At 37.5% G+C, this 23480-nt stretch overlaps 1 protein-coding gene and 1 non-coding gene across 2 annotated transcripts; one reads left to right on the forward strand and one right to left on the reverse strand.

Moving 5' to 3' along the window:
* Window positions 1-1017: 1017 nt before the first annotated feature.
* ARF4 (ADP ribosylation factor 4) lies at window positions 1018-20270 on the reverse strand. Its single transcript, XM_067754906.1, has 6 exons — window positions 19973-20270; window positions 12324-12404; window positions 11764-11873; window positions 5449-5520; window positions 3800-3925; window positions 1018-1974 (listed from the first exon to the last, which is right to left on the reverse strand). The coding sequence occupies exons 1-6, from the start codon at window positions 20037-20039 to the stop codon at window positions 1888-1890; spliced, it is 543 nt and encodes a 180-aa protein (XP_067611007.1). The 5' UTR covers window positions 20040-20270; the 3' UTR covers window positions 1018-1887.
* Window positions 11600-11714, forward strand: LOC137233187 (small nucleolar RNA SNORA40). The gene has a single exon (XR_010947353.1). It is a non-coding gene; the product is annotated as a small nucleolar RNA SNORA40 (small nucleolar RNA).
* Window positions 20271-23480: the final 3210 nt, after the last annotated feature.

The raw sequence follows: 23480 nt of genomic DNA on the forward strand, positions 1-23480 counted from the left end.
ACTTACTTGGTTTAGTCTTTTAAAAATTAATACAACAATGGTAATTTAACTATGATTCTATCATTGAACCTCTGAAGTTTTGTATCCCCTAGTTGAACCCCATAAAAACCACACATACTATATACCCTTATCTTAGTTTTATCCAAGAAATGAGACCTTTCTTATTTGGAGGGAAGAAGGAAGAATTCATCCAGTGGGCTAGAGAAGATGCACTTACATGAAATAACATAAGTTTAGCATACACTTTCTCCCAGTAACCTGTTTCACAATCACCAACTACTTAATTCTAAATTCCTTTTGCTTTGTCCAGTAGTTTTTTTGTTTTGTTTTTTTTACAATTCAAATATACACATTATTTTACAAGCATGTATTGGCTTTGAAACCAAGATTCCAATCCATAAATTTATCTAAATCTAAGCCATTAATAATCATAAAAATGCAAGGTTTATGAAATACATAAAACGTTAGATTACAGACAAAAACTAAGTTACTCATAAGGTTACCAAGTTGAGTCCTTAAGAAATTAACAGACGTAATTCATGAGGTACTACCCTATGACAAAGATTTAGTCACTTTCTGCAGAAGTTCTGAAATTTGTGAAGCTAAAAAAGAAAAGTGTTTGTGAACTTTGTTCTCCTACACAGGAGAGCAGCATCACTAACCGTCTATGTATTACGAGATACAAAAAACACTTGAATTTTTTTTTAAACGAATGTTAGCTGTGAAACAAACACATGCATACATACTTTGGGAGCAGTTCATTTTATTACAGCTTTTTACTCTTGATCTGACTTTAGAAATGTACAGCATCAAAATGGTATTTTATCAAAGAAGACTAAATTCTTGAAATTGCTCCTCACTCTGTTACACACAATAGCAACCCACATTTTATTTCCAATTCAAACAATAAATAAACTCACTGGGATCTTTATTATTGTTCACAGTATGTAATATATGCAAATCAACTAAGAAAAATCTATTTCAAACATCTTCAAGACTCAAGAAAAACAAACACCATTACATGTTTTATCATTTTATTAGGAATAATTCCAAATGGGTTATGAAGAAAACTTATTGAGTCTGATGAGTTTTCCAAAACTCTTAATGAAGACATGTTCACCAACAAACAATAAAACATCAGCAGAACTATCATATACTGGGCCAAGAGTCAGGCTGATACCAAAAGCAACATGCAACATAAAAAAGATACAATATAAAGGAAGACAATCTGCTGAGTATTAAAAATCATCTCAATATGAACTCTTTGCAACTAGCACAGAACTAATTAGCTATCAAATCCAAACCACACCAAGGTAAGCTTGGCTGATGGAAGCCAGGAGTTAATAATGGGAGGGAAATGTAAGTTCCTCAGTGCAAAAGATCTGAATAGTGTTTTGGAGCATTTCCCTGGCTGGTACAAGCAGTATTAAAAAATCTTTTTTGGCAAGGGAGAAAAATAAATACAAATGGAATGCTACATTTTTTAAATCAGCAGACTGTCCCAGGAATGATAAACGTATCAGTAAAGTAGCAAGGGGATAACTTTAAAACATTATTTGCTGTGGGCTCAAAAAAACATTCAAAATGGATTTATTTAAAGGTGTCACATTAGCTATGTCCAGGCATTTAGGCTTAAGGGAAGTAAAATTAAAAGAGGACAGTTTTTTTCCCCAAGTTAAGAGAATCTCTTTAAAACCAAGCATATTGCTAAATGGCAACATTATACTTGGTAAACAATAATTGGCAACAAAATAAGTTTAAACGCTGTAATATTCTGCCCAAACCAGTCCCACATATTGTTTAAAAACCAAGATGCAAACTAATTTTGTTGTAACAAGCCTAGACCAATTCTATCAAACATGTCCTTGGTTAGATATCCAGTTTCATTTAACGTTTTGAAAGCTCATTTGACAGCCAGTCAAGTCCCTCATACAGACCGGTTCCTTGTGTAGCACAAGTGGCTTGAACATACCACTGTAAAGAAAGGACAATGAGAAAACACTTAATTAATATAACCAGTGTTTAAAATTCCTTACTCAGAAAATTATTTTCCAGGGGTATTAGTGAGCAGGTGCCATAAATGTATAGAGAAAAAGGAAAAATACATAAAGCCATAGGAACTAAAGTTGTAAATGTGTTAAAAGTATATTTCACAAATGATTAATTTTGTATTTAATGATCTCAGTAACCGTATAGATTAGAACTGTTCTCCCACCTCTTGCTTCTCACAAAACTCCTCTCATATCTAAAGCTACTACTACCCATTCATTACATTTAACCAACTACTACTTAATCTGAAAAGAAAATTCATGGGAAGATTAGTAACTAATAAACTACCCACCTGGTCCTTATGATGCTCTTGTTTCCCACAAAACTAAGTTCAGAGTAGAAGAGGCAAAATTTTGAAAGAGTAGGGATTATTGATATTTTAGAGGCAAGCTTTTTCGGGAGTTTCACTGTCTTTAGTCTCATGTACCCCCACAAGTTCCAATCTTTAAAATGTTTATGAATATTATCTTCAGTAACTGTATGAAATGCCATGAAAAGTTTCAAATACCAAGAAAAAGACCTAGAAAGCAATTTAATTACCTTTTAGGGATGGTTTATTAATTTTCTTTACTGACCAGTTTTATTTTGCCTTAAAATAAAGACCTTGCTTTAATGTTGCAAAGTCACTTCAAGTCTACCATATGCTGCCAATTATTACTTTAATACCAAGGACCCCAATAACCTAGAAGGCTGGGAAAAAGGCATGAATTCATATCCTCACAGCATGGAAAACTGCATCATTTACAGTCTGTCTTATTTAAATTGGGCTGGGACATCTTAAACAGTGTATACAGTTATTGCCACACCACAGTTTCACCTTGTTGACAAGTTAATGAAAAACTACTGTAAGGCACAAACCGTAATAATAGTTTGTGATATCATCTTTATAAATAAAACAATATATTGTATTTCGCCAATATTTAAACCACTGATCTCAAATGGTAAAGCTATTGGAGAGCAAGTAGATATTTTTTATAATTTTAAACTCAAAACTTGTTTAACATCATAATTACAGGTCCCTCCACAAGCTCTTAGTGCTACCACACACACAGTACAAAATATTATCTAAAATATGGCTGCTATGGCTTCCCTGGTGGTGCAGTGGTTGAGAGTCCACCCGCCGATGCAGGGGACATGGGTTCGTGCCCCGGTCCAGGAAGATCCCACGTGCCGCGGAGTGGCTGGGACCGTGAGCCATGGCCACTGAGCCTGCGCGTCCGGAGCCTGTGCTCCGCAACGGGAGAGGCCACAACAGTGAGGGGCCCGCGTACCACAAAAAAATAAAAAATAAAAAATGTTAACAAAAGTCAAACGAAATAAAGATATTTAAAACCTTTGGATCCTTAAAGGATATATATTAAAAAGTTTAAGAATGGAGAAGATATCAACGTACTTTAAAGTTGAATACAACATTTACAAAGGTTTGAAATAAAGCCTGAAAGGGCTCATTTTTATATAAGCAAGAGTCTCTTACTGTAGTGTTTTCTGTTTTTTGCTTTTGGCTGTGCTGCCAGGCATGCGGGATCTTAGTTCCCCAACCAGGGATCGAACCCGTGTCCCCTGCATCGGCAGGCGGACTCTAAACCACTGCGCCACCAGGGAAGCCCTCCTGTAGTTTTTTAAATGATGTGCTCATCATCTATTTCAAAGGGGACAATTAACTAATAAATGTTTAAACTAAATATCAGCTTAAACAATTATGCTAATAATCTAATAGTCAGGAGATTAATATGAAACTCCAAAAACTTACTGTTCTGTTACGAAGAGACTGAAGACCTAATTTATCTGTCATTTCACTAATGGCCATAGCATTCGGCAAATCCTGTTTGTTTGCAAAAAGCAGCAACACAGCATCTCGCAGCTCATCTTCCTGAAGCTGAAAATAAAGACATTAACAACTACCAAACTGGAATCCAATTATTGTAACAAACTAAGTAAAACAGGCTTCCTACGTATGTACATCATTTATTCAACATTAAATACATTATCAAACATCAAATCAATAATCATACACCTTCAAGTAAAGCAAAACTATTTTCCAAGTCAATCATCCTATACTCCATTAAGGTAAATCATTCATTCAGTCTTGATGATAATCCATGGAGGGTCAGGATTGGCAAGGACCAGAAACACACATGGGAATAAACATTTATGGCAGGATCTTATGGTACTCAGTAGTAAACATACTTAGACGATGATTCTGTTTGGACTTTTATCCTTTCCAGCCAGTTAGATCAAACGACAGTGGGAAAACAATACAGTGATTAGGGCATTAGTAGTATCATGTAAAATACAAGAATTATACCAAGAGCAGAAGCCGGTGGGAATGAAATACTGATATATGACACAACACTTGGAAACTTATGCTAAGTGAAAAGAAACAAAAAGTTTAAAAAGGTAACAAAAGACCACATATTTTATGCAGGTAGGGTAGAATGGGGGAAGGAATGGGGAACAAATGCTAATAGTTATAGGATTTCTTTTTGGAGGTGATGAAAATGTTCTAAAATTCAATTGTGGTAATGATTGTACAATTTTGTATACCAGAAACCACTGACTTGTACATTTCAAATGAGTGAAGTTATGGTATGTGAACTATATCTCAATAAAGCGGTTTACAAAATAAAAAAAAGAGTAGAAGGGGTAATAGTTAACGGAGACAAAAAAAGCACCAGTTACACGTATACTGGCACAATGGTTTTACAAACTGCACTCCAGTCTTAGGAGCACTGAATGAGAATATTTCAGTAAATATTTTACACCTGCAAGTCTGAAACCATGACAACGCTCCTCTAGCAAAGTTCCTCAACAATTTTCCCCCTCAGGATTTTTAACAGTATGAACATATGAAAACATTTATCCAATATTTGGCAAGGCCAAAATGCCACCATCAACCAAAATGCCACATGCCTTAGGTGGAATTCTTTTACCATGGTTGCTATTATGTAACATTTTGAAGTATATTTTATAGGTATAGTATAGAGAAAACTGAACCCAATGACCTTGGGAACAAGGGATTTGAACCAGGATTCCTAGGTCACAAAAGCTTCAAAACTGGAGATTTTGTAACTAGAAAATAAAAGACCGGACTAAAGTAAAAATCCTCAACCAGAGATATGCATCAAAATCACCCATGGAGCATTCTACAAACAAACTGTGCCTTCCTCCCAACTTACTGAAGTAACTGCTCATCCATGAGTTGTTTTAAAAGCTCTACAGGAGATTTTTATTTGCAGTCTTAAGAACCTGTGATAATATATAGTTTTTCAAGGTTCTTTCTAGCTCTAAAAAGTTGATTTATGTAATCAAATTACAGTTAAAATGTACCGACCACTAACACCACCACTATCACCCAGAAAAACATATCTTGGAAATGATAAATTTAAAAACTATTCTCACCATTTTCTGCAGCTCTTCTGCTCCTTCCTGAATTCTTTCACGATCATTGCTATCTACCACAAAAATAAGACCCTGAAATAAATTAAAAGTTAAATTTAAAGCACACACTAAATATGAAACCTAAGTACACAGGCAGCAAAACCACATCAAGAGTTAATAACATGTTAGGAAGAAAGTCTCCTTACAAAAAAAAAAAAAAGGAAAAGACAGGGCATTACAGATTTGAGCACTATTTGTTATTTTAACTTATCAATGTTATTTCCAAAAGAAAATCTACCTCTTAACAACTGATCACTTTTTTCAACTATGCTAAGAAGAATAAATTCTATACCTTTCCCCTACCTTTGCACATTTAAATGCAGGTAAGTAGAAGTAACAAAATGGCCACAAAGTGGGCACAAAAGGAAAAACAACAATCCACAGATCCTAAGGATTCATGAATTTACTAATTGAATTACCTTATTCAAAAGCATGCACAAAATGAAACTAAAAAAAGAAGCGGAAGGAGTGCACTACAGTAGCTTTTATATAGTTCATCAGGAAAAGAGAGTCTTGCTCTAGAATGCTGCCTGCCAGCTCTAGAATCAGGAGAAGAAAGTCTTCAGCAAAATATATCAAGAAAAATTCAAGGCTGACTTGATCGAATAAGAAATTCTTAACAAAAAGGAAGGTAGTAGATATTCAAATATTAGATATTCAAAGATATTCAAGATATTCAAATATTAGAATTTTATACTACAAAAGAAGTGGAATTGGGAAGGAATTAATTGAATTCAGACTCTTCCAAAAACTTTCAAATGGGAAAGTATAAAATTTTCAGTTAGAGAGACAGGGCAGATGAATTTTATAGCTTTGTTAAAATCTATTCCTATTACACTAAAGTATATTCTTTAGTATATACACTAAAGTATTATTTTCCCCACAACCCTGACCCCTAAAGTATTTTTAATCATTTGTCACTTTATCATAAACTGTGTTGTACCACTACTGATTTGTGTAAGTCACCAGATTAAATCCACTGAGGGATTAATCCCCTCAGTATTACCATAGTACTGAGCTTGCCAGGGTACTTAATAATTATTTTAGGCTACGGTCATTAAATGACATCATTTTTTTTGGTCTAAAAAACTTGAAACCCATTTCCTTTATCTCTGCAGGAAATCTTAATTTTTAAACATCCTACCCTTTGAAAAAAATTTTGGTGCTCTCAGAGCTAGTATGGCATAGTGGGAAGATACCAAATTCAATGCTTATTAGTTATATAAATTACCTAATCCTTGAACATGCCTCCTCTTCTATAAAATAAAATACCACCAATTTTTTAAGCCTATTTTTAAACATAATCATAGAGGTATAAAAGAATGAAGCATTGTCCTTGGCATATCACGGGCATTTAGTAAATGTCTCTTCCTTTTCCTCCCATCCCCAAAACCACTCTTATTTAGAACCTACTTCTCTAGAAGAGGTAATGCCTCTAAAAGGGATCTAATTTTATCTAGACTACTAACAATCCATTTTTATCGTTTTAAGATGCAAATAACACTGTCAGTCCCAAAGTAACATTACTGAGAGGGAGGATTATTTGAGAAATTCTAAGTTATTCACTTCCTGGGACAGCACGATCAAGAGTGTAGAAAAGCTAGGATTCTAAAGATAGCTACTCTAAGAAAAGATTACTTAAAAGGCCAAATATTTAGAACAGGAAAATAATTTGAATTATATAATGAGGTAAGAGGAATTTACTACAATAAACACTGTGTCCTGAATTGCTAATAAAAGTTAGAAGCATGGTTAAATGGAATAATTAGTTTCTTTTAAATTTTACAGCTAAAAGAACTGATCATGAGTGCTGCAAAAGACAGCTTTAATAGCTTAGCTGTGATTACATCCGGCAACCTTGATGTAAAGCTTTCTCCGGCAGCCTTGAAGTCCCTACGAAGTACTTGGATTTCTGTGGGGTTTTAAGATTTTTTTTTAATTTGGACCATTTTTAAAGCCTTTATTGAATTTGTTACAATATTGCTTCTGTTTTACGTTTTGGTTCTTTGGCCATGAGGCATATGGGATCTTAGCTCCCTGACCAGGGAATGAACCCACACCCCCTGTATTGGAAGGCAAAGTCTTAACCACTGGACCGCCAGGGAAGTCCCAGAAGTACTTGGACTTTTGATTCTAAGGTGGTCCACAGAGGCCAGGAATGGGTCTAATTGCAAGTTAAAGTAAATTAAAAAGCATTCTAAACAAGTCTAGGGATAAGAGCAGTGTTACCCTTGGTCAAGAATTAAAGGCTTAAAAATAAAAACATGGAAACAACCTATATGCCCATCGACAGATGAATGGATAAAGATGCAGTGCATATATACGATGGAATATTACTCAGCCATAAAAAAGAATGAAATAATGCCATCTGCAGCAACATGGACAGACCTAGAGATTATCATACTAAGCGAAGTCAGAAAGACTAAAACAAATACCATATGATATCACTTATATGTGGAATCTAAAATACGACACAAATGAACATATCTACAAAACAGAAACAGATTCACAGACATAGAGAACAGACTTGTGGTTGCCAAGAGGGAGGAGGAATGGGGGAGGGAAGGATTGGGAGTTGGGATTAGCAGATGCAAACTAGTATATATAGGATGGATAAACAACAAGGTCCTACTGTATAGCACAGGGAACTATACTCAATGTCCTGTGATAAACCATAATGGAAAAGAATATGAAAAACAATACATATATGTATAACTGAGTCACTGTGCTGTACAGCAGAAATTAACACACTGTAAATCAACTATACTTCAATAAAATTTTTAAAAATAAAATAAAAAGAATTACAGGCTTAGGATTAGCAGTTTTACTTCATACCTAAATGTATTTAAAAAGCGTGTTCCCTAAGTGAAATGCCTATGACTTACTTTAAAATAATCCCAATGGTGAAATACATTATAAAGGAGTACTGATTAAAGAATACTGGCCATATCCTAATAATTGAAGTTGGGTAATATCATAGATACGTGGGCGCTTATTATGCTATTCTCTACATTTGTATACATTCAAATATTTCCATAGTAAAGTTTTTAAAAGCATGTAACTCATATCAAAACATCTTTCCTAACCACAGCTTTGTTAATGAACAGAAACATTTTAATTTTTAAATAAAAAAGTATGCCTCTTACTTAACATGACATGCTACTTAAACCTGGTTGTTCCCGCCACTCACCTAGGGTATTCACTGCCACCCGGTGGCAATAAACGTCACTTGTCTACAATGTTATAAGAGCTGGAGATCAAGAAAGACATCTGTACATCTTAAACATATGAAGTGCTTCTAACCTCATACATTATTTTAAAAAACTTTTATCAATTCCAGTAGTAAACAAAAAATGATAAGAAACCTCTCGTGGTAGAAAACACCAGAGTTGGGAACTACTTGAATAAAAAATGTAAAACAAGAACCAGCTCTCCACTCTTAATTAAGTCATTCCAAGCTTCAGTTTCCTCTTATATAAGAGTTAGACAACCACAGTAGTTCTCAAGAGGGAGCAATTTTGTCCCCAGGAAATATTTTGCAATATGTGGAGATATTTTTGGTTGTTGCAACTGGATTGGGTGGGGGAGACTACTGCTGGCAACTAGTGTGTAAAGGCCAAGAATGCTGCTAAGCATCCTACAATGCAAAGGAGAGCCCTCCCCTCACTCAATGACAAAGAATTAACCAGTCTGAAATGTCAACACTGCTGCTGTTGAAAAACCCTGTACTAGATAGAGCCTTGCTATTCAAAGTAAGGTTCCAAACCAGCAACATCAGCACCACCACCTGAGAACTTGCTAGACATGAAGAATCACAGGCCTTACTCAGCCAGGTCCCACTGAATTGATCTGTATTTTAACAAATACCCAGGTGATTCATATGCAGATTAACATCTGAGAAACACTACTGATGTCTAGTTTATATCCCCGGAGATTCTTTTTTTTTTTAACATCTTTATTGGAGTATAATTGCTTTACAATGGTGTGTTAGTTTCTGCTTTATAACAAAGTGAATGTTATACATATGTTCCCATATCTCTTCCCTCTTGCCTCTCCCTCCCTCCCACCCTCCCTATCCCACCCCTCCAGGCAGTCACAAAGCACCTAGCTGATATCCCTGTGCTATGCAGCTGCTTCCCACTAGCTATCTACCTTATGTATATATGTCCATGCCTCTCTCTCGCTTTGTCACAGCTCACTCTTCCCCCTCGCATATCCTCAAGTCCGTTCTCCAGTAGGTCTGTGTCTTTATTCCTGTCTTACCCCTAGGTTCTTCATGACATTTTTTTTCCTTAAATTCCATAAGTATGTGTTAGCATATGGTATTTGTCTTTCTCTTTCTGACTTACTTCACTCTGTATGACAGACTCTAGGTCTATCCACCTCATTACAAATAGCTCAATTTCATTTCTTTTTATGGCTGAGTAATATTCCATTGTATATATATGCCACATCTTTATCCATTCATCCGATGATGGGCACTTAGGTTGTTTCCATCTCAGGGCTATTGTAAATAGAGCTGCAATGAACATTTTGGTACATGACTCTTTTTGAATTATCGTTTTCTCAGGGTGTATGCCCAGTAGTGGGATTGCTGGGTCATATGGTAGTTCTATTTGTAGTTTTTTAAGGAACCTCCATACTGTTCTCCATAGTGGCTGTACCAATTCACATTCCCACCAGGAGTTCAGGAGTGTTCCCTTTTCTCCACACCCTCTCCAGCATTTATTGTTTGTTGAATTTTTGATGATGGCCATTCTGACTGGTGTGAGATGATATCTCATTGTAGTTTTGATTTGCATTTCCCTAATGATTAATGATATTGAGCATTCTTTCATGTGTTTGTTGGCAGTCTGTATATCTTCTTTGGAGAAATGTCTATTTAGGTCTTCTGCCCATTTTTGGATTGGGTTGTTTGTTTCTTTGTTATTGAGCTGCATGAGCTGCTTGTAAATTTTGGAAATTAATCCTTTGTAAGTTGCTTCATTTGCAAATATTTTCTCCCATTCTGAGGGTTGTCTTTTGGTCTTGTTTATGGTTTCCTTTGCTGTGCAAAAGCTTTGAAGTTTCATTAGGTCCCATTTGTTTATTTTTGTTTTTATTTCCATTTCTCTAGGAGGTGGGTCAAAAAGGATCTTGCTGTGATTTATGTCATAGAGTGTTCTGCCTATGTTTTCCTCTAAGAGTTTGATAGTGTCTGGCCTTACATTTAGGTCTTTAATCCATTTTGAACTTATTTTTGTGTATGGTGTTAGGGAGTGATCTAATCTCATACTTTTACCTGTACCTGTCCAGTTTTCCCAGCACCACTTATTGAAGAGGCTGTCCTTTCTCCACTGTACATTCCTGCCTCCTTTATCAAAGATAAGGTGACCATATGTGCATGGGTTTATCTCTGGGCTTTCTATCCTGTTCCATTGATCTATCTTTCTGTTTTTGTGCCAGTACCATACTGTCTTGATTACTGTAGCTTTGTAGTATAGTCTGAAGTCAGGGAGCCTGATTCCTCCAGCTCCGATTTTCGTTCTCAAGATTGCTTTGGCTATTCGGGGTCTTTTGTGTTTCCCCAGAGATTCTGATTCAAGTGGTCAGGTGTTATGATCAGGGCTTTGGGATTTTTAAAACTCCCCAGGTAATTTTAATGTGCAGTCAAATTTGAGAATTCCTGCTCTACAGAATCACTAAGGTCTCTACCATGCCAGCATTATACATACTACATGATAATATAAAAATCATGTACAAATCAACAGAGCAGATTTACCTTAATATATTTTTTCTTAATGTATTTTAATAAAGTAAACACTTAACTGGGTTAAATGAAGGGCTATTAATTGTATTACATTCATTTAAAACTACAATGACAGAAAGTTATACAGATCTTACTTCCTAAACTAAGAATGAAACCAATAGAACTACTGAAGAAACATCTAATTCAACCCTGAGAACCACCCCACCTCATCTTCCAAAATATTACTACGATAATTATGTAACTCTTCCACCCTAAGTTATTTAGCCTACAAAGGCATGAATGAGAGAGTCCACTGAAGAACATGGAAGTAGTGATAAGAAGAATGCCAACTCATGGAGTAAACACCAATATCCAAGTAAACAGTATATATTAACATAAACTTTGGAACATGAAACATATAAATAAAAGTTATAATCCTCTTTTGCAACCCAGAGCTCATTGTTCAGTATGAGTTTTGATACAGATAAGAAGGAACATGATAAAAAAAAAAAAAAAAGTTATAAAAATGTATAGCATTCCTAACTTACCTGGGTATTTTGGAAGTAATGCCTCCAGAGAGGCCTAATTTTATCTTGACCGCCAACATCCCATACTGTGAAACAAATGTTCTTATATTCTACTGTTTCCACATTAAAACCTATAGAGAAAAAAGAAAAAAAAAGTTTGCTGCGCACAATGTCATTCAGAAAATAAATCCCTTTATTGTGGAATTCTCCCAGAATTGCTTTTTTTTAAGGTCCTAATAGATAATCAACAAACGTAAAAGCCCAAGACAGTTACAATGATGGCTATATGTCATTGTATATTTGTCCAAACCCAAAGAATGTAGGACAACCCTAAGGTATATGGACTTGGGGTGATTACGATGTGTCAATGTAGGTTCATCTACTGAGTGATGCTGACAATGGAGGAGGCTATGCACGTGTTGGGGGAGTGGATATATGGGAAATCTCTGCAGTTTCCTTTCAATTTTTCTGTGAACCAAAAACTACTCTGAAAAAAAAAATAGTCAGAATTAAACTATATTCTATTTTACTTTATAATACATTATTATGATATAAATTAAAATCACTGTAAACTTTCTTACCAATGGTAGGAATGGTGGTGACTATCTCTCCTAACTTCAGTTTATACAGAATGGTGGTCTTGCCAGCAGCATCCAACCCAACTAGAAAAAGACATTTCAGATTTTAAATCTAGACCAAAAGCACACATTAAGAAACAATTTTACAACAAATTTTTATTTTGAAAGCAAAAGCTGACTGGTCAAGGCACAAATGAGTTAGAAATGAAATCGCCTCATTTCTGATTCCCAAAGGCAACACCTCCTACAAAAGCCTTTCCATTTTTCTTTCTAGACCTAGAGAGACAGCACAAGGTCTAATCTCAAGATCTGCTTTGCCACACAATAGTTGAATGGCTTTAAACAAATCACTTTGGGAAAGAGGCCAGAGAAATCAGCTATAAAATAAGGGGACTAGATCAAGTAATCTAAGATCTCTTCCAATTCAAGTCCTCATTAATTCTATGAACTACTACCATTTTTAATAACACAAATTATAGGGCTTCCCTGGTGGCGCAGTGGTTGAGAGTCCGCCTGCCGATGCAGGGGACACGGGTTCGTGCCCTGGTCCGGGAAGATCCCACATGCTGCGGAGCGGCTGGGCCTGTGAGCCATGGCCGCTGAGCCTGCGTGTCCGGAGCCTGTGCTCCGCAACGGGAGAGGCCACAACAGTGAGAGGCCCGCGTACCGCAAAAAAAACAAAAAAAAAACACAAATTATAAGTTGAATCAGAGAACACATAAAAACAAATTAAGAACTATCTTTAAGACTCAAAAACTCAATTTCCTTTAATATAACAAGCAAATTTTAGGTAAAAGGTCTTGATGCTAGGGGAAAAAATATATATGTAAGAAAGGAAGATGAGGCCAATTTTACCCCTACCTAAATCCATTTCAACATCACATGTGCAGAAATGATAACAAAAGACTGGTTAATTTGGGTTGTAAAGAAGGCCTTGTCATATTCATCTCCAATATAATGTCTAAATTCTTAAAATAATTCCTTTGAGGCAGGCAGATATAAGTAGGGAGGAATGTACTTGTTTCCAAAACAAAAAAAAATCCATACTACAACAAGAAGGTATAGAAGAGGGTGAAAAGCAAATTAAATGTTTAAGTATGAATCTCTGAAAAGCTGCATATTCTACATTGTTTGTTAAAGCCTTCACAAATGGAAGGTCAATATCTAAAAACCTCACTGAATATTATTGGTCTAAGGATATCACATTTGGCCACCTAGATTAACACTATCACAGATTTTGAAATCAATTCAACCGAGTATTGATTTAAGCAAGGATAGTTTTTCGTGTTTCTTTGTTTGTTTTTTAAGGATAGTTTTGTTGTTGTTGTTTAGTATTTATATCAGAGCATGACTTAGCACAGGAAACCCTTGCTTAAAAAAAAAAAAGATCTCCCTGGAGACTCAGGCATTTTATGCTTTCTTACTCCTCTATCCTCTGATCAAACTCTGTTCCCCACTTCTTCATACTGAGATTGTTTATTCTGTCCAAAATACTATGACACTTCCTAGTCAGAACGAGTAGCCCCCTCACTCACGGGCATAAGAAAAACCAACTGTTAACAGGAACTGTTTTATGTTTTAACTACAGAACAGAAGAGCAAACATATCAGAAAACATAATTCTAAAAATATACAAAGAAACAAAAGCAGCTACCTTAGAGTTTGGCATCTTTAATAAAAATATAGAAAATGAGGAGGTGAACAACAGGATATTTTCATTGTTAGAAAAAGCTAAGTCCCTTAGAGCCTAAGTCCTCCTCAGGAGATTTTGATCAAATTTTAAAATAAAGCAAAATTCACCTTTAGCTAAGTCCAAATGCCATTAGCCCAGGTAGGAAGAACGGAAACTGAAATAATGATTACAAAAAACACTTGTGTTAAGTTTTGAGAACTAAGGTACACACCAGTCCTCACTGGTGGTCCAACTTGACCTCAGACCTTAGTTTAAAAAAAACATAGGGCTTCCCTGGTGGCGCAGTGGTTAAGAATCCGCCTGCCAATGCAGGGGACAGAGGTTCGAGCCCTGGTCTAGGAAGAGCCCACATGCCGCGGAGCAACTGAGCCCCTGCGCCACAACTACTTAGCCTGCGAGTCACAACCACTGAAGCCCGCACTCCACAAGAGAAGCCACCACCATGAGAAGCCAGCGCACCGCAACAAAGAGCAGCCCCCGCTCGCCGCAACTAGAGAAAGCCCGTGAGCAGCAACGAAGACCCAACATAGCCATAAATATATAAATAAATAAATTAAATAGCGTTGTATAAATGCAAACCAGAAGGTTTTTTTAAAAGGTATTTCTATTGTGAGATTTAAGATGCACAAATTAATGTATATCATCACTCATTATATAGTTCCTCACTCAAAAATATGTTGGTCTAACAATTCTGTGCCCATTTAGTGATTTCTTAAGTATGTATTTCCTTACTGTTGCAATATTTGGCAATGAAATTTCTCCACAAAATGAAACTATAACCAATTCTCAACTAGCCAAGATAAGACTCTAATCTGTACAGTCCAGTAACGTCCTCCCCTCCCTCTCACCCTCATAAACAAGTCACTGTTTTGAAAGATATACTGGAATTACTTGTTCTCCTTGACTGGACCTGCACTTTAACCAGAGTGTTAAAAGCAGCAAAACTTTCCCCAAAATCTTTACCAATCATTAAAAAGTATGTCTACCAAATTAAGGCAGCAAGAAATACTTATATTTTAAGTTTTAAAATTAGATTCCAATTATCTCAACTTGGAGAAACAACCAAACGCAGAAAAGAAAACGACTGAGAATAAAAAAGTATATTTTCAGTTAAGTTTCAGTTAGGATATTTTTCTTCATGTTTTATCTCTCAAATTTTCTACAAGGAAGCTTGAAAAAAACTTCATAATTTTTCAATAATTAAAAATTGAGTGCTTATTGTGTTCCAAACACAATACTAGGTGATTCCATACATTTTGTAATTTAATTCTCACAATAACTCTCCATTTTTCAGATGCAAAACCTGAGATTCAGAAACATCCCCAGAATCACAGGAGTAGTAAAACAGATTTTAAAACCCTAAGTCTTTTGGAGAAATTAGATACATATATAGCTGTGGGAATGGAAAATGGTGTAGCTGCTTTGAAAAAGTTTGTCAGTTCCTCAATATGTTAAACATAGTTAACAACGACCCAACAACCCTATTCCTAGCTTATCTACCCAAGAAAATTAAAAACATATGCCCACACAAAAACTTTTCATGAATGTTCACAGCAGCATAATTCATAAGAACCAAAAAGTGGAAACAACTACAGTTCCATCAACTGATGAATGATAAACAAAATGTGGAATATATCCATACAACAGAATTACTATTCAGCCATAAAAAGGAATGAAGTACTGATACATGTTATAATATGGATGAATCGTGAAAACACGCTAAGTGAAAGAAGCCAGACACTAAAGGCCACATATTGTATGATTCTGTTATATGAAATATCCTGAATAAACAAGCCCATAGAAACAGAAAGCAGAAGAGTGGTTGTAAGAGGGAGGGGTGAGGAGAGGAGTGACTGCTATCTTGTGTGGGGTTTCTTTCTGGGCTGATGAAAATGTTCTAGAATTAAGACAGTGGTGGGAGTTCCCTGGTAGCCTAGTGGTTAGGATTACGGGCTTTCACTGCCCCGTGGTCCAGGTAGATCCCCAGTCCCGCAAGCTGTGCGGTACCGGGGAGGGGGACAGTGGTAATGGTTACACGACTTTATGAATATACTAAAAACCACTGAACTGTACACTTTTAAGGAATAGTATGTGAATTACATCTCAATTTTTTTTTAATTAAAAAGAAACAATCCTAAGTCTGATGCCAGAGCTCTCAAATAGTATTCATATATTGCCATCCTGCCCTTAGGGTTTTTTGGTGGACACACACTATCTTAATATTTTATCTAATTCCTCAGAGGTTTGACCATCAAAACTGAAATTGAGGCTACCAGATGTACAGAAAAACTATAATGACCTTGAGTTTTGCTTCTACCTAACAGGTCAGGAGTATCAGCACTTTCATCAATGTGTTAATTAACAGCAAATTATCAGCCTCTGATAGTCATACTTTATAATAATGCAGGAGGGTACACCTAAGGGTGGTTGTATCAACTTCTAATGGCATGAAGCTAAGGATTTTTGCCTTTTCTACTGTTTACCTATATCACATAACTAATCAGAAGACACGCCCCCCCTTTTTTAAAGGCTGGCAATTATGTTTTCAACTAATGACTTAAGAAGATGGTCATAATAAACTAAGTCAAAAGGACTACAATTTTGGAGAAACAAAAACCTCCTCTTAAAGGCTGAGAGTAAATATAACAAATATTAAAAGTGGAATGGTGGAATGATAAGAAATTATCACTTTATTGTTTTTCATGTTTTCTAAATTTAACAATAAGGACATTATTTTTAGAATCAGGACCAAAAATTTAAAATTAAATAGTAAATGTATTTATAAAATATGCTAGGAAAAAAGTATGAGACACCACTCACTTTAAAATATTGTTAGTATTTTTCAAATTGGGAAAAGATCCTTTCCTCCAAAACCTCTCTGGTCCCAAAAAGCCACTGTCACATGAAAGACAACACAAAACTACATTGGTATGTATTAGCAATCTTTTCGAAAGCAATACTTTCTCAGCTTTTCAACGGGCAAGAACTTGCAAGTTCAAAGAGAGGAGAATTAGTATGTCCTCTACAGAACATATTGTTTCAAATATAAACAAAATTTGGGCAGTCATTTACCAAAATTACATCTCACCACAGATATGGAGATCAGACTTAAAACAGGATAATGACGGACTACATGAGAAATCTAAGGTGAAAACTGGTCATCTTTGAATTTAAGCTCAATAATATCATTTACAAGATTTTTTTCTGTAAAACTACAAAATTTCTGTCAATCTATAGTTTAAGTGATGTTACATTTGATACATTGTGTTGATTTTAAATTTTTTTTTTTTTTTTTTGCGGTACGCGGGCCTCTCACTGTTGTGTCCTCTCCGGTTAAGGAGCACAGGCTCCGGACGCACAGGCTCAGCGGCCATGGCTCAGGGGCCTAGCCGCTCCGCGGCATGTGGGATCTTCCAGGACCGGGTCACGAACCCGTGTCCCCTGCATCGGCAGGCGGACTCTCAACCACTGCACCACCAGGGAAGCCCGATTTTAAATTTTTTAATTAGGGAATTCCCTGGCGGTCCAGTGGTTAAGACTCCATGCTTCCAACACAAGGGACGTGGGTTCCACCCCTGGTCGGGGAACTAAGATCCCGCATGCCTCACAGCACGGTCAAAAAGAAAAAAAAATTTTAATTAGTTAACATAAGCTGCAACTTCAAACACCTTTTAAAATTACTTTAACTTTTAGGAAAGTGTGTACAAATAAAATTTAAAACTTCTCCAACAGTAATTTGGCAAACCAGATTCAATAGCTAACTGCTATCTTTCAACAACATTTTAAAATGGTCACTGACTCAAGAAAGCATGAATTTTACTAAGCCATATAAAGGAAAAGGAAGAACACATGCCTGTCAAAGAAAATTAATATGGAAAAAACAATCATTAATTGGTAATTCTAAACTAGGATAGGGGCAGACACATTAAGAGTGATCTATTATATATGCTATCACTCATAAAGCTAGATATAAAAATCTAAGAATGATCAAACCCCCAAATCACCTATTTCACTATCCATACACATATTCTCCATAAGGTTATACTTCCTTTGATGAGCTACCATAAAAGGTGACCTTGTGACTAACCTGTTTTTAATCAAGGAAACCTAATTATCCTAAGTTAAAGTGCAAAACAAGAACAGCAAACCTGAGTAATAAAACATTTAACATGAATGAATAAATTCAAATCATGACTTCTATTCCCTGCACAAATGCACAAAGTTACTTTTCTTCTTCCATTTTCTATCAATCATTTCTGGGGAGTAAAGGAGAGAAATGCTTCCCTAATATAGTAAATATATGAAAGTGCTTATAGCGTATATAATTCTACCTTTCTTCTCCCTCTGAAACTGTCAGCCGTCACAAAAAACTAGTGAAATGAGAAACAACAATTTACAAAAAATCTTAAGTAAAATACTACACATTACATTTCAAATATAACACACTACACTTCCAGGAACAGAACCACGTACTAGCTAATCTCTTTAAGGAACAGGCTGGAAATCATTTAGCACAGTCCAAAGTTCTCCCAGTGACTTCAGATCCTTTTTTAGATGGTCGATTTTCAGGCACTTTTAAAGAGTAAATAATATGTTTACTCTGCTAAAATAATTCTTTTTCATAAGTGAAACCTGACAAACTTTGAAAGAGAAAACATTTTCATTTATCTTTGTGAATGAATTATCAACAATTGTTTCATGGATTGTGAATAAGCTGCAATAAGAGGAAAGTGAAAAAAGAACCAAATGTGCACACCCTTTATCTTCACATACCTTGAAATACTACTGAACCTTGCTTTGGGAAACTTTCAAATAAAACCTCCCCCACTGCACTTCTCTAGAAAACAAGCTAATGAACCAACAAAATTCAATGTTTAAAGTTAGCGAGGCTAATTATAGCATTATTTAGGTCCATGGAGCTTAGCTGTGATGTAAAGACTACTCACAGTACTTTGAGGGAGGCATTGCTTACATCACTCAAGTGACAAGCCCCTTCTCCCTCAGCAGAGCGAAAAACCGACCCTAAAAAACAATTTTTAAAAAGCCCATTTTCCATAAGAATTTTTAAAAAACACCCTTGTAATTACTGCTTAACAAGGCCTCCCTAAAGTTATGCGTCAAGATGTTCACTTACTGAAAATCTGTCACCGGCTTAAAAGAATTAGTTTCTAAGCCTTTTTTTTTTCATTAAACTTTAGCCAGCTGTATAAAAACTGCATAGTTTTAAAACCAAAGGGAGTAAACCAAATATATTTAGCCCTTGAGAGTGGCCAAACGAAACATTCATGATAAACTCAGTTTTCAGGAACATTAATAAGGAAAAGAAAAAAAATATGAGGCGGAATCCTGAGCGAAGCAAAGTTTAGCGAAGTGAGCGCTGAGGACTCCGAACTCTACTGAAACCGTGGGTGCTCCCCTGCCACCGCACTGGGCCCGGTCACTTCCTGCCCCGGCCGGCTCCGGGCTCTCGGCGACCGCTCGCTCACACACCATTGGAGTGTGCAGAGTGTGTACACGGGGCAGAAAAGGGGAGGAGGAAGGCTGGAATCGCTCGGCCTCCCTCCCGACCGTTGCCCACACCCGGGGAAGAAGGGAGCCAGATCGCACTCACAGAATGGGCCTCGCCAGTGTCTTTCGGGTTCGGCAAGATCCGACAGTTCGCTACTCTCACATCTCCGCCAAACTGTGTCGGGCTTTCAATAAGACCACGAAGAGAAAGCCAAACCCAGAAGGAGGAAACCTTGCCCGCGGCCCCGTTCCAGCCTCTTCGACAGATCTCGGGCGACCGCCCACCCTTCGCCCCATTGTTCCCCCTTAAGAATTCCTCCCGACCCCCAGCCCGCCGCCCCTCCCCCACCACAGCTGACGGGGGGTAAAAAAACAGGCCCCGAGGCCGCCCCAAGCGTAGAGACTCGGCCGCCCCACCAGGGCCTGGCCTCTTCCCTCGGGCCCTGACTCACCCATCAAAATGCGCATCTGCTTCTTGCCGAAGAGACGGGAGAAGAGAGAGGAGATGGTGAGGCCCATGGCGGTAGTGGCACTTGCGATGGGCAGAAGCAGAAGGGGTTTGGCGCGACCCCGAGCCTTCTTTCACGCTCCCGGCAAACTCAGGGAGGAAAGAGGAGCTGAGGGCCGCAGGGACGGCTCGCCGGCCGATGTGTAGGACGGAGCTCCCCTCCGGGAAGGAATTAGCGGGGTGATGACCTGCTTGACGACTGGCGGGGCTGCTCCGGCTCTGGCGTTAAATCTTCGGCTATGCCACGTCACGCGGCAGCCGCGGCGACTCCGGCAGCGGCCCGGCCCCTCCAACGCGGACAGAATCGCGTCACCGTCGCCCCATCCCCCTGCGCTTCCGGCGCTGCCCGAACCAGTGCGCCTGCGCACCAGGGGAATTGGCCATCTTCGCTGACTTGCGCCGCTGGCCGGCGTCACCCCCCCGGACGTGGCTCCTGGAGTTGGGCGAGGCCAGTCAGCCCCTGTGTAAAGGGCGACGGACACGGTCCCACACTGCCTCGCTTCATCACGTCCAATCAGACTCAAGGAGGGACGTTTCTGCGCAGAGAAATGCATCCTGGCGGTTGTATTCCTTGCTTCCGGAAAGGCGGGCTGTGCATTATGGGTTCGGTAGTGAACCTCCGTTCTTTCCGCCTCTTCAAGGGAACGCGCGTAGGGGATTTCCTGCTCTACGAAGGTACGCGGTTCACGCACGGGACCACACACTTGCCCTAATGGAGGGGTGAAAACGGGCCCTGCTTTCCCAAGAGATAACTTGTTAAAAGCTGACGTGCAGGGGCAGAGGCTGTAGCAACCCCATATGAAGCTAGGCCTAAACACCTCGGTCCCCACGCCAGGTTATACTGAAGATCCCTAATCCTTTGTCAGAACAAGAGAACTCCGAGACATTTTCGTCGACTATTGAAGCTTTTTAGGAGAAGCCAACGGGGAAGGCTTTTCTTGTATCTCTTCTCTCCCAGAAGAAGCATGGAAGATTTATTCCCGATGTTAAGAAAGTGGAAAGCCTCCTCACTTAAAAAATATTTACGATCTTAGTGTTTTCCTGACTACAAAATAAAGTATACATCTTGTTTAAAATACATGTCTACACATATATCCGTAAGTTCCCCACAGTCTTCGCCTCCTACATACTTCCTCCATACTGTTGGTGCAGTTTAGGATTAGTAGCACCCCCGACCAGCACCCTTATGCTGGTTAAGTCATGCTCACCCACCTTTCAGATCTCTTTAGAGTTTAACTCCCTGGGAAAATACATTCTTCACCTCCTAAATTACTCAGGCTCAAAAAAATCATAACTGCTCTTCACAGTTATGATTTAACATTTAATATTACTATTGACAACCCTCTCCCACTTGTCTGAAAACTCTGTAAGGCCGGCCTCTAGCCCGTTTTTATATTACGTTGTTTTCGCTGGGCTTGGCACACCGCGAAACTCACATATGGTTGAATGATAGAGAGATAGCTGAATAAACTATGGTGTATCCATTACTGCTCCTGAGAATACTCTCAGGAGTTAAAGGAATGTAGAACTATAAATTCTAATGAAAAGCTCTCCGAGATACAGTTACTGAAAAAACACCAAATAATGACTAAGTACAGTGAAGGAATATAAAAATGTAGATTTCACCCGGGGTGGGGTGTGTGTGTGTGTGTGTGTGTGTGTGTGTGAATGCAGAACAATAACTTTCAAGTAGAATCTGCAGTAATGATAGTTACTGGTTACCTGTCTAACCTGTGTGGAGCGAGGAGGGCACCTTCCCCAGAGTGAGGGAACCTAGTTTGGGGGTGGTAGTCAAAAGAGCTTTATCTATACTTTTAAAAATCCGCTTTATTGAGATATAATTTACATGCAACAAAATTCACCAATTCTAAGTGTACAATTCTATGAATTTTAACAAATGTATACAGTAGTGTAGCCAACACCATAATCATGATATTAATCATTTATATTACCCCCAAAAGTTCTCTCATACTCCTTTGTAGTCGTTCTCTTCCCTCACTTCAAGCCGCTGGCCAACCACTGATGTGCTGTCACTATAGACTTGCCCTTTCCAAATTTCATGTAAATGGAATACTGCAGTATGTAGTCAGTCTTCTGTGGGTGGCCTCTTTCTCCTAGCCAAATGATTTTGAGATTCATCCATGTTATAGCATGTACCAATACTTTGTTCTTTTTTATTGCTGAGTAGTATTCCATTGTATGGATATACTACAATTTCTTTATCCATTCATCAATTGATGGCCCATTTGGGTTGTTTGAAGTTTTGGACTTTTATGAATAAAACTGAACATTTGAGTACAAGTGTCTGTGAATCTGTATTAACTTATTTTTACAAGATGAATTTATTCATGCACATATGTAATTTAAAAAATAATCTTTTAATTCAACGAATAAGTTCACCACTGTTTGACGTTTATTCTTCCAGATTTTACTCTCTGAAATATTAACATCCCTTTATAAATATTAATGGGATTTTATACTGCTGAGCAACTCCTTTTTCAATTTACAAATATACTGTGGCCATTTTAAAATATAAGTACTTACAGATTTAACTCATTCTTTTTAAGGGTTGCATTTCATTGTATACATGTAAGATAACTTATTTAACTGATCTATCAAATTGTAAAACATGAATTTCTTTGATCAAAATTCCACTTTCAATAATCTATGGTACCAAAATTTCCCTCAAGTTTCCTACGTAATACTTTTAAGATGTTCAATGTTCATTAAAGCACTGTAATGGAGAAAACTGGAAACATTATTTAAAATAAATAAATATATTTTTTTGGCCGTGCAGCTTGTGTGATCTTAGTTCCCCGACCAGGGATTGAATCCATGCCCTCAGCAGTGAAAGCGTGGAGTCCTAACCACTGGATGGCCAGGGAATTCCCAAAACAAATATTTAAATACTCCTTTGTTTCTTTTCCTCACTGGTCACTAGTCCAGACATTCCAATTTTGCTTTTGCTTTGCTGCAATTTTATGAGTTTACGCCAGTAATAAACGAAGACAGTTATTAGACCCATTGCCAGGATAAAGATTTAATATCTTTTCCTAATAGTGCTATCCTAGGCGATTCTGTAGTTGCTTATTCCAGCTGGTGCATTCTGCAGGATGGGGTTGAATAAGATAAGAAAAACCTGCGAAGTTTCAAAAAGAGTAAGCTTTATATTGTTGAAGTCCTACTGAGTAAAACTACGTTTCGTAGAACTACCCTTCAGAAACTGTCATTTCTCAGGAGTGACCCTGAGCAATCAAAACCAAAACCTTCTTTACTCAGGTGGATAAGGTAAAGCCACTCACAGATTCCAGTCGGTTTATTCTGCCCTGCCCCCCTTTTTTAAAATTTCCAAATGTTCCAATAATATTCTTAAGCAAAGTGAAATTAAATTTCAATTAAATATACAACATTTGAAGAACAGGGAAATGCAAAGGGTAAGCAACTGATTTTTG

The sequence above is a fragment of the Pseudorca crassidens genome, chromosome 10 (assembly GCF_039906515.1).
Source record: "Pseudorca crassidens isolate mPseCra1 chromosome 10, mPseCra1.hap1, whole genome shotgun sequence".
Classification (NCBI taxonomy): domain Eukaryota; kingdom Metazoa; phylum Chordata; class Mammalia; order Artiodactyla; family Delphinidae; genus Pseudorca; species Pseudorca crassidens.

Bases quoted from the DNA above. Each gene is read 5' to 3' on its own strand.
- ARF4 (XM_067754906.1), bottom strand. From the start codon at position 20,039: ATGGGCCTCACCATCTCCTCTCTCTTCTCCCGTCTCTTCGGCAAGAAG. The intron at 12,405-19,972 runs GTGAGTCAGGGC...GTCTTTTTCTAG, and splicing joins GCAGATGCGCATTTTGATGG to TTGGGTTGGATGCTGCTGGC. The intron at 11,874-12,323 runs GTAAGAAAGTTT...TTTTCTCTATAG, and splicing joins CACCACCATTCCTACCATTG to GTTTTAATGTGGAAACAGTA.